Genomic DNA, 18,465 nt, shown 5'->3' with positions numbered 1-18,465 from the left:
CAGAAAAAAGCCTGTCTCATGTGAGAAAGCACAATACAGTGTATTATGTACTTGAGAAATGCATTCCCTTCATTAACGTGTCTTTGACTTTATGCCTTGCTAAATAACCACACAGGTCCTACTATCCTACTATAGATGCATTCATGTCCCCCGTTGGTTGGTTTTCATTTTAAGCAGCTCAGTACTTCTGCCTGAACCAGTTGGGATGAATGATACATGGGAGTGAATAGGGACAGATGGGTGGGAGTTGAAGGGATGAGGGTAGGGGAGATGGTCCGAAAGACCCTCATTTTGAGGGCTAAGATTCTGGTAGACCTCCTCTGCGGATGTAGTAATTTTTCGTCCTGATGGGCGGGGGTGATTCTTTAGAATAATATGATGTACAGCATGTCTTATGAGCTCATAGGACAAATATTGATTGGCTTGGATTCCTCCTAGGGTGACATAGTCAAAACTGTTTGCAACATTAACTTCAAATCTTGTCTGGGGAAGAGGCTGGGAATAAAAACCAAGGAAAGGGAATAAGACCAAGGAAACTGGAAATCCCAATTAGGGCAAGGGGGCTCCCTTTTTAAATCTATTTTTTTAGTTACCTATTGTTGTATAAAAAATTATTCCAAAACTTAGCAATTTTTTAAAAAGCACATTTTTTTCTCACATTTTCTATGGATCAGAAATTTGGGAGCCGCTTACCTGGGTTCTGCTCCAGGGTCTCTCACGACATTGCAACTGATATGCTAACTGATACCCTAGAGACTAAGGTCATCTGAAGTTTTGACCGGGGCTGGAGCAACTAAGTCTAAGATGACTCACTCACGTGGCTGTTGACAAGAGGCCTCCATTATTTACCAAGTGGATCTCTCCATAAAGCTACTTGAGTGTCCTCCCGATGGCACTAGGAGCTTTCCCTGAAGTGAAGTGGGTGATCTGAGAAAGAGGAGGAAGCCATATTGTTTTTTATGAGCTTCTACCATATTCTGTTCTTTAGAATTGAATCATGAAGTTAAGTTCACATTCAAGGGAACAGGTACCAAGATCTCCTTTTTGAAGGGAAGAATATCAAAGAACTTGTGAACATAGTTTAAAACCATCACACTCAGCATTCCTCAAAAACCTATCCTGGCCTACAGTAAACTTCATTCCATTGCTTGAACTACAGTCTATTGCTTGGTATTCATTGATGCCAGAAGTATTTCTTGTATTCTCTGAATCTGTGCATACCATCTTTATTATCTGTTATCAGGAACCATTCTATTCTAAAGCATGATATTCTCTTAACAGTGGTCTTTTTCCTTCTCAGGTGCTTGTTGGCTTTCTTCTTATTCTAGCAGTCATAGAGCTGGCCCTTGTACTCACAGAAGACTCTGGACAAGCCACAGTCCCTGCCATTAGATATACCAATCCAAGCCTTTACCTGGGTACATGGGTAAGTCCTACCTCCATTCCTGCCCTGTTTATCTTCTTCTTATTCATAGCTATCTAGTTGAAATGTACTCTTTTGGAATAAAATTAAGTCTAATTTCATTTATCTTTTTTGAGGGGCCTATGATGAGGCAAAATGTGGTTATAATGGACTGAATCAAATTTTAGTTTTGTATATTCTTTTTAATACTAACTTTTGGATCCTTCTCCCTGGCATAAATACTAGCTTTAATGCCTAAGATATGCATCTTATGCCCTCCTATCCTTCCATCTAATGATTATACATGGGTGGGTGCCAGGTTGGCCGAGGCAGAGACCCACACTCTGGTGGGCCCAGAAGGTCAGCACCATGACCACTTCTGGAATGGCTTCACCCTGGTCTACTTCCCCCACTTCATCACCTACAAGCGCTGTCACCTGAGTACAATGCCTTCTGGACATGTGCACAGGCCAGGGTCACCTACCTGTTTATGCAGCTGTGCAAGATGCTCTTCCTGGCCATGTTTTTTTTCCTTCTAAGGCCATGTTTTTTTCCCACCTGGGAAGGCAGCATCTGTGACTTCATTAGGATGTCATGAAGGTCATCGTGAATGTGGCAGACCAGATACATCTAAACTTTGTCATGTCCTGGAATGTATGCAAAGGGGAGTACAGGATCATGGTTGCTGTCTTGGGCTGGGCTATGGCCATGCTCATTATGTCCCGCTCCTTCTCATCTGAGTTGGAGCCCAGAGCATTGAGTTTGACTGGAAGTACATCCAGAAGAGCATGGACTCCAATATCAGGCTGGTCCATTACATCATCTCATTTGCCCAGGTCTAGATGATAACACACTACAACCCATACCACACTTTTCAGCCAGCAGTGCTCCTACTGTCCTTAGTCTATGAGGCCTTTGTCATGGAGACCTTCATCCACCTCTGTTCCCTGGGCAGCTGGACAGCACTCTGTGGCCCTATATGTCACCGTTGTCAACATGCACTCCTAGGCTTGGTGTCCCAAACACTCACACGCCCTTTCCCTGGCCTCCAGGCTTCCGTGAAATAAACAGTATTTGGAAAGTAAAAACAAATAAATATATATATATACACACGTGAAAGCCAAGTTTCTTGATATTAAAAGACTTTTCTAAATGCTGGAACTATTATTCTTAAATTGACTAATGACTCATCAGTGGATCATGGAGTCAGGAGTTGTTTATATAAACTTGATAACAGAAACTGCTCTCTCTCCTGCGGGCTTGGTTTTGGGAGAGGCCTGCATAATGTTTTAAAAACAACTAAATTAGTTACTATGCCTTTTCTTTTTTTTTTTTTTAAGAATTTTTTATTTATTTGATAGAGAAATCACAAGTAGACAGAGAGGCAGGCAAAGAGAGATAGGGAAGCAGGCTCCCTGCTGAGCAGAGAGCCCGATGCAGTCCTCAATCCCAGGACCCTGAGACCATGGCCTGAGCTGAAGGCTGAGGCTTAACCCACTGAGCTACCCAGGCACCCTCTTTTCTTTTTTTTTTTTTTTTTTAAGATTTAAAACATTTTATTTATTTTTTATTTTTTATTTATTTATTTTCAGCATAACAGGATTCATTGTTTTTTGTACCACACCCAGTGCTCCATGCAATCTGTGCCCTCTCTAATACCCTCTCTAATTCCCCCAACCTCCCATCCCCCACCGCTTCTAAATTATTTTTATTAACATATATTATTTGCCCAAGGGGTTCAGGTCTGTGAATCATCAGGCTTACACAGTTCACAGCACTCACCATAGCACATACCCTCCCCAATGTCCATAGCCCAACTACCCTCTCCATACCCCCCCAGCAACCCTCAGTTTGTTTTGTGAGATTAAGAGTCTCTTATGTGTTGTCTCCCTCCCAATCCATCTTGTTTCATTTTTTCTTCCCTACCTCCAAGCCCCCCACTCTGCCTCTCAAATTCCTCTTATCAGAGAGATCATATAATTATCTTTCTCTGGCTGACTCATTTCGCTCAGCATAATACCCTCCGCATCATTGCAAATGGCAAGATTTCATTTCTTTTGATGGCTGCATAGCATTCCATTGTTTTATATATAAAACAAGGGAATATATATATATATAATCACATCTTCTTTATCCATTCATCTGTTGATACACATCTAGGTTCTTTCCATAGTTTGGCTATTGTGGACATTGCTGCTATAAACATTTGAGTGCATATGCCCCTTTGGATCACTACATTTGTATCTTTAGGGTAAATACACAGTAGTGCAATTGCTGGGTCATAGGGTAGCTCTATTTTCAAGTTTTTGAGGAACCTCCATGCTGTTTTCCAGAGTGGTCGCACCAGCTTGCATTCCCACCAACAGTGTAGGAGGGTTCTCCTTTCTCCACATCCTTGCCAACATCTGTCGTTTCCTGACCTGTTAATTTTAGCCATTCTGACTGGTGTGAGGTGGTATCTCATTGTGGTTTTGATTTGTATTTCCCTGATGCTGAGTAATGTGGAGCACTTTTTCATGTGTCTGTTGGCCATCTGCATGTCTTCTTTGCAGGAATGTCTGTTCATGTCCTCTGCCCATCTCTTGATTGGATTATTTGTTCTTTGGGTGTTGGGTTTGTTAAGTTATTTATGGATTTTGGATACTAGCCCTTTATCTGTTAAGACATTTGCAAATATCTTCTCCCATTCTGTAGGTTGTCTTTTGTCGGACTCCAGTAGGTTTTGCGGGCCGACAGGCACGAGGAGAGCGTCCGGGCCAGCCGGTAGCTCCCCTTGGGGCTGAGCGGGATGGCGAGTGTCGCGAGTCCAGGCACATTAACGAACCACACCAGACTCGGGGTATCTGTCGAAGCAGGATCTCACTTTATTGAGCGGGGTTGCAGCTTATATTGGGTAGGGGATGGGAAATGAGGTCAGCGGGGAGAGAGCCTATGGGGTTTGGTTACGTAGTCAGTAACTGGGTAGGGTGTGTTGGGCGAGAGGAGGAAATATCAGAGATATGTGGAACCGAAACCGCCACGTTGGCGCCAATACTGCCACGGTGGCGCCTTTTCTAGCCGGAAGAGAAGGCAGGCCAGCGCCATCTTTGCTGTGCCCAACAGTCTTTTGGTTTTGTTGACTATTTCCTTTGCTGTGCAAAAGCTTTTTATCTTGATGAAGTCCCAGTAGTTCATTTTTGCTCTTGCTTCCCTTGCCTTTGGCGATGTTTCTAGGAAGAAGTGGCTGCGGCTGAGGTCAAAGAGGTTGTTGCTTGTGTTCTCCTCAAGGATATTGGTAGATTCCTGTCTCACATTGAGATCTTTCATCCTTTTGAGTCTATTTTAGAGTGTGATCTAAGGAAATGGTCCAGTTTCATTCTTATGCATGTGGCTGTCCAATTTTCCCAACACCATTTGTTAAAGAGACTATCTTTTTTCCAATGGACATTCTTTTCCTGCTTTGTCAAAGATGAGTTGACCATAGAGTTGAGGGTCCATTTCTGGGCTCTCTATTCTGTTCCATTGATCTATGTGTCTGTTTTTGTGTCAGTACCATACTGTCTTGATGATGACAGCTTTGTAATAGAGCTTGAAGTCAGGAATTGTGGTGCCACCAACTTTGGCTTTCTTTTTCAACATTCCTCTCGCTATTCAGGGTCTTTTCTGGTTCCATATAAATTTTAGGATTAATTGTTCCATTTCTTTCAAAAAATGGATGGTGTTTTGATGGGGATTGCACTAAAAGTGTACATTGCTTTAGGTAGCATAGACATTTTCACAATATTTGTTCTTCCAATCCATGAGCATGGAACACTTTTCCATTTTTTTGTGTCTTCCTCAATTTCTTTCATGAGTACTTTATAGTTTTCTGAGTACAGATTCTTTGCCTCTTTAGTTAGTTTTATTTCTAGGTATCTTGTGGTTTTGGGTGCAATTGTAAATGAGATGGACTCCTTATTTCTCTTTCTTCTGTCTTGCTGTTAGTGTATAGAAATGCCACTAATTTCTGTGCATTGATTTTATATCCTAACACTTCACTGAATTCCTGGAGTCTTTGGGTTTTCCACAAAGTATCATATCATCTTCAAAGAAAGAGAGTTTGATGACTTCTTTGCTGATTCGGATGCCTTTTATTTCTTTCTGTTGTCTGATTGCTGAGGCTAGCAGTGGTGATAGTGGACATCCCTGCTGTGTTCCTGACCTTAGGGGAAAAGCTCTGTTTTTCCTCATTGAGAATGATATTTGCTGTGGTTTTCTCATAGATGGCTTTGATGATATTGAGGTATGTACCCTCTATCCCTACATTTTGAAGAGTTTTGATCAAGAAAGAAAGGATGCTGTACTTTGTCAAATGCTTTTACAGCATCTAATGAGTATCATATGGTTCTTGTTCTTTCTTTTATTAATGTATTATATCACAATGATTGATTTCCAGATGTTGTACCAACCTTGCAGCCCTGGAATAAATCCCACTTGGTTGTGGTGAATAATCCTTTTAATGTACTGTTGGATCCTATTGGCTAGTATTTTGGTGAGAATTTTCTCATCTGTATTCATCAAGGATATTGGCCTGTAATTCTTTTTGATGGTGTCTGTCTGGTTTTGGGATCAAGGTAATGCTGGTCTCATAGAGTTTGGAAGTTTTCCTTACATATCTATTTTTTTGAAGCATTTCAGGAGAATAAGTATTAATTCTTTAAATGTTTGGTAGAATTCCCCTGGGAAGCTGTCTGGCCCTGGGCTCTTGTTTCTTGGGAGATTTTTTTTGACGACTGCTTCAATCTCCCTACTGGTTATGGGTCTGTTAATGTTTTCTATTTCTTCCTGGTTCAATTTGGTTCAAATTTGGTCTCTAGGAATGCATCCATTTCTTCCAGATTGTCAAATTTACTGGTGTATAGTTGCTCATAATATGTTCTTATAATTGTTTGTATTTCTTTGGTGTTGGTTGTGATCGCTCCTCTTTCATTCATAATTTTATTTACTTGAGTCTTTTCCCTTTTCTTTTTGATAAGTCTGGCCAGGGGTTTATCAATCTTATTAATTCTTTCCAAGAACCAGCTTATTTCTCTTCTCCTGCTGGGTTTAGGCTTTCTTTGCTGTTCTTTCCCCAGCTCCTTTATGTGGAGGCTTAGATTGAGTATTGGAGAACTTCCTTGTTTCTTGAGAAAGTCTTGTATTGCTACATATTTTCCTCTCAGGACTGCCTTTGTTGTGTCCCATAGATTTTGAAGAGTTGGGTTTTCATTATCATTTGTTTCCATGAATTTTTTTAAAATTCTTCTTTAATTTCCCGGTTGACCCATTCAATCTGTAGTAGGATACTCTTTAGCCTCCATGTATTTGAGTTCTTTCCAACTTTCCTCTTGTGATTGAGTTCTAGCTTCAGAGCATTGTGGTCTGAAAATATGCAGGGAATGATCCCAATCTTTTGGTACCAGTTGAGACCTGATTTGTGACCCAGGATGTGATCTATTCTGGAGAATGTTCCATGTGCAATAGAGAAGAATGTGTATCCTGTTGACTTGGGATGATATGTTCTGAATATATCTGTGATGTCCATCTGGTCCAGTGTGTCCTTTAAAGCCTTTAATTCCTTGTTGATCTTTTGCTTGAATGATCTGTCCATTTCATTGAGGGGTGTTAAAGTATCCTACTATTACTGTATCATTGTCAACGTGTTTCTTTAATTTTTGTTATCAATTGGTTTATATAATTGGTTTATATAATTGGCTGCTCCCATGTTAGGGGCATGGATATTTAAAATTGTTAGATCTTTTTGTTGTACAGACCCTTTGAGTGTGATATAGTGTCCTTCCTCATCTCTTATTATAGTCTTTGGCTTAAAATCTAATTGATCTGATATAAGGATTGCCACCCCAGCTTTCTTTTGATGTCCATTGGCATGATAAATTGTTTTCCACCCCCTCACTTTAAATCTGGAGGTGTCTTTGGGTCTAAAATGAGTTTCTTGTAGATAGCATATGGGTGGTCTTTTTTTTTTTTTTTAAACCCATTCTGATATATATTTATATATGACTGGTGAATAGAACAGAGCCACCCACTTGATTTTGGATGTATTCTGGTCTCTTAGAAGAAACTACCTCCCAAAATTTTAAAGAAATAAAAACATACATATATACACAAATATAAGAGTAAACATGATGAAGGCAAGGAATATGACTGTACAGATGAAAATTTAAATAGATTTCTAAAAAAGGAATTGCTGGTTGGAAAAAGAAAAAGAGAATGTGCTCAGGGTAGAGACTAGAACAAAGCCATGTGCTAGATTTAGGGTATATTTTGATCTATTAGAAGAAATCATATCCCCAAATTTTAAAGAATAAAAACTATATGTATATAAAAAATAAGGCTAAATACAATGAAGGGGTAGAATATGACTATAACAATGAAGGCTTAAAAAGATTTTTTAAAGAAGGTATTGTTAAGATAGACTAGTTAAAAAATGTTAAAAGAAGAAAGAGGAAAAGTCAAAAAAACAGAATAATATAATTTAACTTTGCAAGACTAAAGGATCATGGGGGGAAAGCCATGAATTCTATGTGTTGGTTTCCCCTAGCTCTGGAGTTCCACTCTTCTCGTTGATCATTGATCAACGAGATGATCAATGATCATTGATCATTGATCATTGGCTGGATATTCTTACTGATCATCTGGGGGGGAGAGACCTGTTGTCATGATTCTCAAATGTCTTTGCCCAAGGTGGAATTGTACTACCCTTTCCAGGGCCAGGCTGAGTAATCTGCTAAGGTTCACTCTTGGGAGCTTTTGTTCCCTGAAGGCTTTCCTTAGTGCTCTGGAGGACAGGAATGAAAATGGCGGCCTCCCGGTCTCTGGCCTGGAGGAGCCATGAGCTCAGGGCCCCACTCCTCAGTGTGCCCTCAGAGAAAAGGGGTCAATCACTCCTGTCTCCCTGGTCTCTAGCCATGCTCTGAATTCTCCCGGCCTATGACTGAGGATTTCTGTCCCTGGTGCATTTGGAGTTGCCAAACCTGCTAACTCCTGCAGTGCACTCCTGGCTGCTTCTCTCAGAAGGAAGGAGGGGGATCTCTGTGGATCTGCCACTTGTGGGGTCAGTGGCCCAACTGTGCCATGGATCATAGTTTAAGGTAACTGCGAGCTGAGAGCTCACTCCTTGTCTCCGTCTCTGTAGCTGGCTTCCCTGCTCTGATACCTGTGAGCTCTGCCACACTCAGATACCCCCAGTCTTTTGTGACCCCTCAGGACCTGAGACCACACTGTCCCTGTGAGGACTCCACCCCTGCTTAGCCTCTGGATGATGTCCCTCAATGGAACAGACTTCTGAAAGTTCTGATTTTGTGCTCCATTGCTCCGCTGCTTGCTGAGAGCCAGCCCCTCCCCATAGGTCTATCTTCCCATCACTTCGGATTCACTTCTCCACACGTCCTACCTTTCAGAAAGTGGTCGATTTTCTGTTCCAAGAATTGCTTATCTCCTATTGAGTTTGTAGGTGTTTGGTAACTATCTAGCTGAACTCCTGTGACCTGATGTCATTTCAGTCTGCACACCTCCACCATCTTGCTACTAAGTTGCTATGCTTTTCAACGGAAAAGATGCTGCATAATTATTTGGATTTCTAAACCTCCTTGAAAAATCAGAATGCCTAGTATCTATGGGCCTGTATCCCCGTAGGACAATGGTCAGCCTTTGCGTGTGCATCTCTTCCTAACACTGTGCTTAGTGACAGCTTGTTGGGGCCTGAAATCCACCACAGTGGTATTATCTATACCACAGAAATTAACAGATGATACTAATCATGGCTTTGTTTTCGGAACGCTAGTTTACAAGCTCTGCACTGAGTCTAGGAAACCAACATTTAATTATATTTAAGTGAGATGTTACAAGGCAAGGTTTTTTTTTTTTTATTGCCTGGTTTGATATTATTAGAAAATCCCATAGACAGCTTATACCTGTCCTGCAGAAACTCCCTCCCAAGTGGACTACTGCAGCACCTGAGATTCACTTCCTTGGGTCTTGGAAAGATTTTTGGCTCCCCAACCAACTCCATTATATGCAGAAGTGACCCTCTGTGTTTGTGGCTAACTCCCCACCCAAGTGCGGAGGGGATATGGGGTGAGGAAGGGGGTCCCAGGGAGAGCATGGACACCCTACAAGAGGAGGTTGGATTATATCAAGGAGGAAGTCTATAACTTGGCATTTGTGTGTTTTCTGCTTGGCCTGATTAGTTCTAACCGTCTCCTCCACTAACCCACCATTCTTTCCCTGTCTCTGGCATCTTTCTTTCCTCTCATCCTTGGTGACCGTATTTTTCAGAACTTGATGTGAATTTCTCTTTAGCTCCTGGTTTTGCTGATCCAACACAGCAGGCGATGGTGCATACAGAAGGATTCTTGGTTCCTCTCCCTATTCTGGATTCTCTCAGTACTCTGTGGCGTTTTCCAATTTCAGACTCTGATCCGGACACTCTTAAAGGTAAGGAGGGAAGAGAGGGTTACTTGAGGAGGTAGTGTGGTGAGCAACTTCTAAGTCAGAGTGAATGGCATACGGTCAGTTGGACTCTGGGATATAAGTATGTTTAGGAGATTTGATGATAGGCTTTAAGCACAGGCATTGACCTATGTGGGCCATTTAGACTTAATCTGGGAAAAGGCTCATTTTCTCTGTTTTTTTTGTTTTGTTTTGTTGTTTTTTCCTCTTCCCCCATAGGGCAGCAATTTTAACCTGGCCTATTCCTGCCTGTTCTTCATCTGCTATGCACTACAGATCCTGATCCTGATCCTTTCAGCATTTTCTGAAAAAGATGCCTCCTCAAATGTGAGACTCTAAATATGCCAATCTCATGTATTATTTCATTAGATGGTATTTTGACACGTGTAACTTCGAGATGCCCTAGGCCTTTTTTTTGGGGGGGGTCCCTTGAGCCCAGAATATAGCTGTGTGGATCATTAATGGCTTAAGGAGACCAAAAGTGGCTAGTGTATGGAAATACTCTTTTATGAGTCTGGAAATACTTTTATATTGACCCGCCAATCTTTAGCATGGATAATGCATTCATCTATCTATGCCAGAAAATCTGATTTTTACTGGTAAGACTTTAGGGTCTCCAGATAAACTTATGTTGTCCAGTCTACTTCAGTCTTAAGTCTGCTTTATCGCATAACATTATATCTAGAAAAATCACTTTCCGATTTTAGAGTCCCACAAAGTCCCTGTTTCAGGTTGATTTACTTTTTGATTTTTTTTTTTTTTTTTTTTTTTTTTTTTGTCTTGCAGAATCCATCATTCACAGCCTCATTTCTGAGTAGCATTACGTTTAGTTGGTATGACAGGTAGGAAATGCCTGGGGTGTGGGTTGTCTGTATCCCTACCCCCTTGTTCTTCTGAAAGTGGTGAAAATCTTAATTTTAAAAATGCTTCCTGAGGCCTCCATGTCTCCTCTCCTTGGAGTCCGAGAATGTTAATTTAACAGATCTATTGATTTCAGACTGGGATTTATTTCAGACAGATTTCAGGAGAGGATGGCGAGGGCTTTGCTCTTGGTGGCCTGGAGCTTCACAGGGCAAAGGAAGGATGTTAGGAAAGGCGGAAGGATAAGAAGGGAAGCAGGCAGTGTGACCCCATTTGAAGGGTAAGGGATGTACTAGCTGGCCTGGGCTACCAAAGGATCTGCAGCAAACACTCCTGGCCTTTGTAGTTCCATGGACCACTTGGCAACTGGTACTGCCTATGAATCCCTCCTCAGATCATGTTTTCTGTACATAAAGAAAAAGACAGGGTTACAAAGGAAACCAAATATATTGAAATATATTCACTTAAATATTTTTTAAAAATTTGTAATGTAACACAAGTGCTCCTTTACAAATGTGTTAAATAACAAGATCTAGTGATGATCTAGCAATAGGTCATTAACAATGACCACAACCTCGAAGGAGCAATGAGAGTACCTGTGCCACGAAAACACGGCGATGTCTCTTGGTGTCCAAGGAACGGGTACTCCTGTTTACAACTGTTTGTTTGCTTCCGTTCATGTTATAAGGAAAGGCTAGGTTTCAGTTAGAGGCTAGTGAGAATAAAGATGTAATTCATTTTGTATCCGTGTTCTCAAACAGCAGGTTGGTGGGCCTGAACAAGAGAGAGAGCAGAGAGGAGGCCTCCAGGGCTGCTCAGTTCCTTAAGGGCACTGAAGGCCCCTCAGGGAGATGCCCCAGGGGCAGAGCGGCAGCCAGTGTTCAAAGAGGAAGGAGAAGGTGGACATGATGCTCTTTTGGTTTTTCATTCAGTGGCATTGCTCCTCGTGGCCTCCTCCTCGTCTTAGTCTACATTCCATCACCTCTGCCATCCGTTTTCTGCCTTCCCCATGCCTCTGTCAGGTTTCAAGAGCCGGGAGGTGGAGCAGTGGCCCCTTCCCTTCCTCTCTCCCTCCATCTTGGAACTGGGGGCCGGGGGGGCAGCTTTTGTCAGAAGCAGCAGGGGCATTGCCATTGACCCAGCATGTAGGGTCTCAGCCTGTGGATCGCTCTGGTTCCAGCATCATTTTGAAAGGCTACAAGCAACCTCTGACACTTGAAGATATCTGGGATGTCAATGAAAAGATGAAAACCAAGACACTGGTCAGCACGTTTGAAAAACGCATGGTACGAGAGCTGCAGAAGGCCAGGAAGGAACTCCGGAGACGGCAGCAGAGGAAGTCCCAGGGGAACACCGGAGACAGGCTGCATGGACTGAACAAGAATCAGAGTCAAAGCCAAGATATCCTTGTCCTGGTAACTTTCCCATGAGTGTCTGTGTGAATATGCTCTCGGTTTCAGGCAGGAAGATATCAGTATCCTAGTGATTCTGTCCTATTTTGATAGCGCTGTATATATTGCAGTGCATTTATGGCATTTGTGTTTATAACACTAATAATAGTGTTTATAATACTAATAATACCTTAGTGATGGATACGTTTGGGTAGGATGTGCTATTCTCTCTCCTTTAGGGTATATTTGAAATTTTCTATAGTACATCTTTAATAATAGAAAAATAAGGGGTGCCTGGATGGCTCAGTCCATTAAGTGTCTGCCTTTGGCTCGGGTCATGATCCCAGGGTCCTGAGATCAAACCCTGTATTGGGCTCTTTGCTCAGCAGGGAGCCTGCTTCTCCCTCTGCCTCTGCCTGCCTCTCTGTCTGCCACCCCACTTTCTTCCTTTGTCAAATGAACAAATAATCTTTTAAGAAACAGAAAAATAATACCTTGGCATTACCAGAATTCGTACTTTGGTGGGCATTAGCATAGCAGCTACTCTTCGTATTTTTTCACTCAAAAGTATTAAGTACTGAGTGTCTGACTATTCTGGGCACTGAGTACAAGGAATAGCCTGAAAGCGTCCTCTTTCGAGAGCCAGAAAATAAATAATAAAAGAACACATGTAATTCTTTGAAAGTGATACATGCTATTAAGAATGTATAAATCCTGTTAAAGTCTTTGAAATAGAATGCCTTTAGGGTTGTAGGAGAGACCTCTCAGAGGAGGTGTCCCTTGAATGGAGACCCAAAGTCTTAGAAGTGGATTTCTACCCGAGGAACCATCAGAAGGAAGGGTAATCCCGTCCAAGGGAGCAGAAGTGTGAGGCCAAGGGGAACACGTTTAGTTTGTCTGGAGAACTGCAAGAAGGTTCGGAGGCAGAGAAAGAGGGGCCGAGTAAGAGGTGAGATGCGCTCAGAGCAGTGGACAGGGACTGTGCCGTGTAGACTCTGGTGGGCCATGGTAAGGAGTCCAGGTTTTCTTTTACAAAGGGTGGAGAGCCAGTGGAAGGTTTTGAACAGAAGAGTAATGGGATCCGATTTGTACTTTAGAAAGTGCATTTGGGCTGTCGCTGGGAAGATGGATGGTTGGGGTAAGAGTAGAAGCTGGGAGGCGGGCTGGGGCCGTTGCCCAGGCAAGAGAGACTGATCAGATGGGATCTCAGTGACCCAGTTACAAGAGGACGTCACTGGTAGGAAAAACCTGGAAACTTGGGCTGCGAGGCTGTATTTGGGGCCTCATGGGACCATGGAGAATATAACAAAGAGGTCAGATCACAGGAAGAGAAAGAGCTGGCAAGTGAGCAGCAGTGGCCTGTGGAGTAGATTCCTGGATGGGACAGTGAAGTTGTGCCCTCACAAAGCACCGCGAACTGCATAGCTTCAAACCAACGTACGGTTCACAGGCAGGTTCACAGGCAGGAATCCAGAAGCCCAGCTGGAGGCAAAGTATCAGCAGGGCCATGCACCTTCCAAAACCCGGAGGGGAGAAACTTTCCTTGCTTCTTTTTACCTTCTAGTCTGGCTGTTCTTTGGCTTGTGGAGGTGTCGCTCCCATCTCTGCCTCTGTTATCACCTGGCCATCTTCTCTCTGGCTCGGAGTCTCTTCTCTTTTAAAGACACCAGTCCTATTGGACTAGGGCCCTGTTGAGCACCTCCTCTTGATTACATTGGCAAAGGTCCTATTTCCAAATAAAGACCCATTCTGAGGTACTGGGGCTTAGGGTTTCCACATCTTTTGAGGGAGGATATAATTCAACCCATAACATCCCACAACAACCACCAGCGAAAACAAACAAAAAGGCTCTGAGTATCAAAACTAAGCATCGGGTTCGTGCCCTTCACTCTCCGGGATTACCCAGAACACCCCCCACCCCCCGCCACTTAGGGTCTATTCTTTGTTTTTTATGTATTCTCCCCTGCTTCATAGCGTGGTTTTTCTCACCCACACTAGATTAGGTGTATCAGGATAGGGGAGAGGGAACCAGTGACGGACGGTCGCTGAAGGGGTGGATGGTGACCAGGCAGAAAACCAAAACCCGTACAAAGACAGCAACAGGACTCTGGGCCTTAACACTCTGAAAACTGAGCAGTGCAGGGCAAAGTTTTATACTTCACGGCTCTGTAACCTCTGTTGGTATTTTCGTTTTTTGTTTTTTTTTTTACCTAGGAAGAAGTTAAAAAGAAAAAAAAGAAGTCTGGGACAACAGAAAACTTTCCCAAGTCCTGGTTGGTCAAGGCTCTCTTCAAAACTTTATACAGCATACTCTTGAAATCATTCTTCCTGAAGCTGGTGCACGACCTCCTCATGTTTCTGAACCCTCAGCTGCTGAAGTGAGTCCTTCCTTGAGGGAAGTCCCCTCTGCCCCTCTCCTCTGTGCTGGCCCCTTGGAAATGCAGGCAGGAGCTTATTATTAAACCCCCGCTATTTCAAATGCTGATGAGATTCTTCTACCTGATTGTGTTGTGTTCATGAAAAGCACAAGGCCATTTTCAAGATCCAAAATGCTAGGTCCTTTAGCTTCCCTCTTTTCTATAGCCCTTCCCTCCTAAGAAGCCAGATCCTTGTTAGGAGCTCTTGTTAAACAGAACTGATAGGGGAAGATCCATGCCCAAGAGGCAGGCAACAGGGTACAGGACAGCCTTGGACCTGATCTCTGGAGCCCCCGCCCTAGAGCCACAGGCTTCTGTGGGAGGTTCAGCGTGATCAGGACAAGACTTTGCAGCAGGCGGGAATCTATGGGATGAATTCTCCTATAGGGGGAGTTCGAGCTCGCATTGGATACAATTACTTCCTGGGCTTGCTTTGTCCAAGAACAAATCCATGTCTCCCACGCAACCTCTTCTATCAGGGGGTGGGGGAAGGCCAGGCCAAAGCCTTGCAGCAGCAGGTGTAAGGAGCATTTCTTTCATCATCCCTGCTCACAGCCACCAGCCATCCCCTTGGACCTCTTGCTGCTGCGAGAAAAAGCAAGAGCCCCAGCACAACTGTGGAGTTCTGGTCTTCCACCGGCTTTGGACCATTCTGGTCACTTTGTTAACCACAGGGCAAGAGTAGGGTAGTTGGCCGTGCGTGAGGAGTGGGGAGAGCCCCTGGAGGCCTGACCGGACATCACTGACTTCGCTTTGTTTCGGCAGGTTGCTGATCTCCTTTGCAAATACCCGAGACATGTATGCGTGGACCGGGTATCTCTATTCAGTCCTCTTCTTTGTGGTGGCCCTCGTGCAGTCTCTCTGCCTTCAGGGCTACTTTCAAATGTGCTTCATGCTGGGCGTCACTGTGCGGACAACCATCATGGCGTCCATATACAAGAAGGTGAGTGGCTTGGGTCAGAACTTGCTGAAAAAATCCCCTTAAGTGTCAGCATTGATTCCAAGGGGCTGAGAAAAATTTGATGGGAATGATAATGGGATCTTAACACTTGATTCTGACTAGCCAGATAGCCTCCTCTGCATTTTTCTTTGCAAGTAGATTCACAGACCTGGGGGATGTGTGTGATCAGGGGACACAGGGGAGGACACACACTAGAGGAGAGCTGGCAGGTTCTTCTTCAGCCAGGATCTGCCTTTCAGCCTCCAAGGCTTGCATACCTGTCCCTCTCTTCTTGCCTCTCTAGACAAAGTGAGAGCACCTTGGGAAAGAATGTAAGATCAGAGTGCTCCCTTGGCAGCACATATACTAAAATCGGAAAGCATATAAGACCAGAAACAAAGCGCTGGTTTATGGCAAACTCATAAAACCACCAACATTTAAATTAGCTACTATGTGAAACTGGGTTCATAAGACTTGTGCATCCATCTCGGTGACAATTTTGCCATAGACTAGAATGCTCTGTCGGCCAGGGATCCATCTCCCCAGCCCCACTTTTGCTTAGACTCTGCTTTTTCTCATCTTTGCATCTGCCCATCCACTCTCTGCCTGCCTCCTTTTTTCATTTTGTAAACACGTGCTCTCTGGCTACTGAGTTCTGCAGACTTAGCAAGATTCCCATGCCTTTACGAAGATTTTGCTAATCTTCCCTCTGATATGTTGCTTTTAACATTTAACGTTCTGAGAGCCACTGTACTTTCCTCATGTCCCAGATACCAAGGTGAAATCTCATTTTGTCCTTTGAAAATAGAATCAACCCTATCTCAATAAAAAAAAAAAATGAAAAGAAATGAGAATAGAATAGCTACCGTCAGTGACTATAAGCCTGGGGGAAATTTTCGTACATGAGGAGACAGGACTTTCTATAGACTAGAACATTAAACACCAATTGCTTTTTCTTCCTCTCTTTCTTGGACCACTAGAGCATCCCATAGTGATTTCTCTGTTACAGCTCCTAGTTTTCTCCTTTGTGTTTGTCTCTTAAAACTAGTGTGTCATGGTCTCGCAGATGCTGACTTGTCCAGAGACCCAGACAGGTAGTCCACAATGTCTTTAGATCAGAAGTCTGGTCCAGACTAGAATTTGTCTCCCCCTCAATTTTTAATCCCCTTATTTCTTTTGGAGATAACTGGATTTTGCAGGATCTGGGGGTCCCTAACCAGGCCATCTCAGCCATCTGTCAAGGTACACTTTTATAATTGTGGTGATTCATTCCCACTATTTTTGATTCTTAATATATTCCAAGTTTTAAACTGTTACATTCCATAAAGAATTTGTAAAATGGAATCCTTAATAAGACTCTCATTCAAATGAAGTTTGCTACTTAGAATTTGAAATTGATCTCCTAGGTTTAGACAATGCTTCATTAATGAAATGTTATGAATTTTTTTAAATATCCATTATCAGTTCATGGTCCTGTGAAGTAACTGCATTCTTCCTATTTTACAGAGAAGTAAGGCTTAGATCATTTCACTACCTACAGTCACATAATCCGGTCTTGCCCTCAGATAAGGGCTTTGGTCCTAAACTAATGTCTAATGTCTCTTCTACCGTACTGAAATTTTATAGAGAATAGAATAATGATGACCTTGATGAGTAATTAGTTTGTTTGGCTGTTTGGCTTGTTATGGGAAGGAGGTGTTTGATTTTGCCCTCCTACTCCAAAGGGGAGACAGAGCAGCCAACTGATTTCTCTAAAACCTTGGTGGCCTTACATTTTGGAGAATTTCCCTCATTTTACTGTATAACCAAGAATGTTATGTTCCAAAGGAGCATGTCTTGGTGGATTAAGGTGACAGTAGAGCTTCTAAGACGAGGATGGCTGTGGATCCCTAGGACCACCCCTAGCCCATACACCATCTTTTGTGGGAATTAAAAGGCTCTCCTTCCTCTAGGAAGATGTAGCCCATGCCGGGTGTTTGTTTGGTGAGCATGGTGTGAATAAGTGCCAAGTCCCTTAGCTGGGTACATTTGTGCAAGGCACTGTTGTAAGTGACAGACCTGTGGAAGTCAGTCTTTTAATCTCTCTAACATGAAAACAAAAGCCCATGCTGTATGATTCAGCATCTAGATTTTGCCCACAGTTCCTGACAATAAGAAAATTGTTTTGCTTCATATGCATGAACCATGCAGCTTTCCTCTTCATGCTAAGATCTCTGTCCTTCTTGGAAATGGTTGCAACTTCCACATAAGAACGTTGCTCCAAATAACACTGCCATATCCAAAGTCTGAAGGGCCAGCATCAATATGTGATTCCTCCCTTCCTGTCATCCTTCAGTGTCTGATGCCCTACTGCGTGCCATGTAATACAATAGTGAAATGAACAGATGTAGCCCTTACAGAGTTTACATCTGGTGGAAAAGTAGAAAGGTGAAACAATCGCAGTTCAGTGTGATGAAAGTAATGACAAAGGTAAGCCCAGAATGTTCTGGGAGTACCCGGGAAGTACTGGCATCTAACCCAGACTCAGGAAGTCTTCGTAGAGTAAATTCCATCTGAACTGACACTAAAGAATGGGAATTTTCTGAGCAAAGACATGTGTGTTGGGAAGGGGGGTGGCAAGGGGTTCAGGGAGGTTGGAATAACCTGAAAGAGTAATCAAGGGGGCGCCTGGGTGGCTCAGTAGATTAAAGTCTCTGCCTTCCGCTCAGGTCATGATCTCAGGGTCCTAGGATCGAGCCCCGTGTTGGGGGCTCTGCTCAACAGGGAGCCTGCTTCTCTTCCTCTTTCTCTGCCTACTTGTGATCCCTGTCTGTCAAATAAATAAATAAAATCTTAAAAAAAAAAAAAGAGTTATCGAGAATGAGAGAACATTGTGTGTAAGATTTGGAGACAAGAAGGCAGAGCCCCTGGGAAAAGTTGTGTCCATGTGGAGCCCATCCTTCTACTGTGTTCTCACTTCTTGAGTTTTCTTTTTACTCCCCGTTG

The 18,465-nt window shown here is 43.1% G+C and overlaps 1 protein-coding gene and 1 pseudogene across 2 annotated transcripts in view; both read left to right on the top strand.

The window, feature by feature from the left end:
* The window catches only part of ABCC2 (ATP binding cassette subfamily C member 2), a 76,340-nt gene that overhangs the window by 16,387 nt on the left and 41,488 nt on the right, over positions 1-18,465 (top strand). For both annotated transcript variants that reach the window (XM_045068793.1, XM_004749506.2), the window contains exons 3-9: positions 1,301-1,426; positions 9,722-9,856; positions 10,091-10,198; positions 10,658-10,713; positions 11,913-12,147; positions 14,338-14,501; positions 15,306-15,483. In XM_045068793.1, coding sequence (XP_044924728.1) covers positions 1,301-1,426; positions 9,722-9,856; positions 10,091-10,198; positions 10,658-10,713; positions 11,913-12,147; positions 14,338-14,501; positions 15,306-15,483 — 1,002 coding nt within the window. The remainder of the gene's footprint in view (positions 1-1,300; positions 1,427-9,721; positions 9,857-10,090; positions 10,199-10,657; positions 10,714-11,912; positions 12,148-14,337; positions 14,502-15,305; positions 15,484-18,465) is intronic.
* LOC106005501 lies at positions 1,521-2,469 on the top strand (annotated as a pseudogene).

Source organism: Mustela putorius, unplaced genomic scaffold, assembly GCF_011764305.1.
Source record: "Mustela putorius furo isolate JIRA1106 unplaced genomic scaffold, ASM1176430v1.1 tig00003909_pilon_pilon_pilon, whole genome shotgun sequence".
Classification (NCBI taxonomy): Eukaryota; Metazoa; Chordata; class Mammalia; order Carnivora; family Mustelidae; genus Mustela; species Mustela putorius.
The sequence above is the reverse complement of the archived record's forward strand: the minus strand, read 5'-3'. Positions and strand labels throughout refer to the sequence as shown.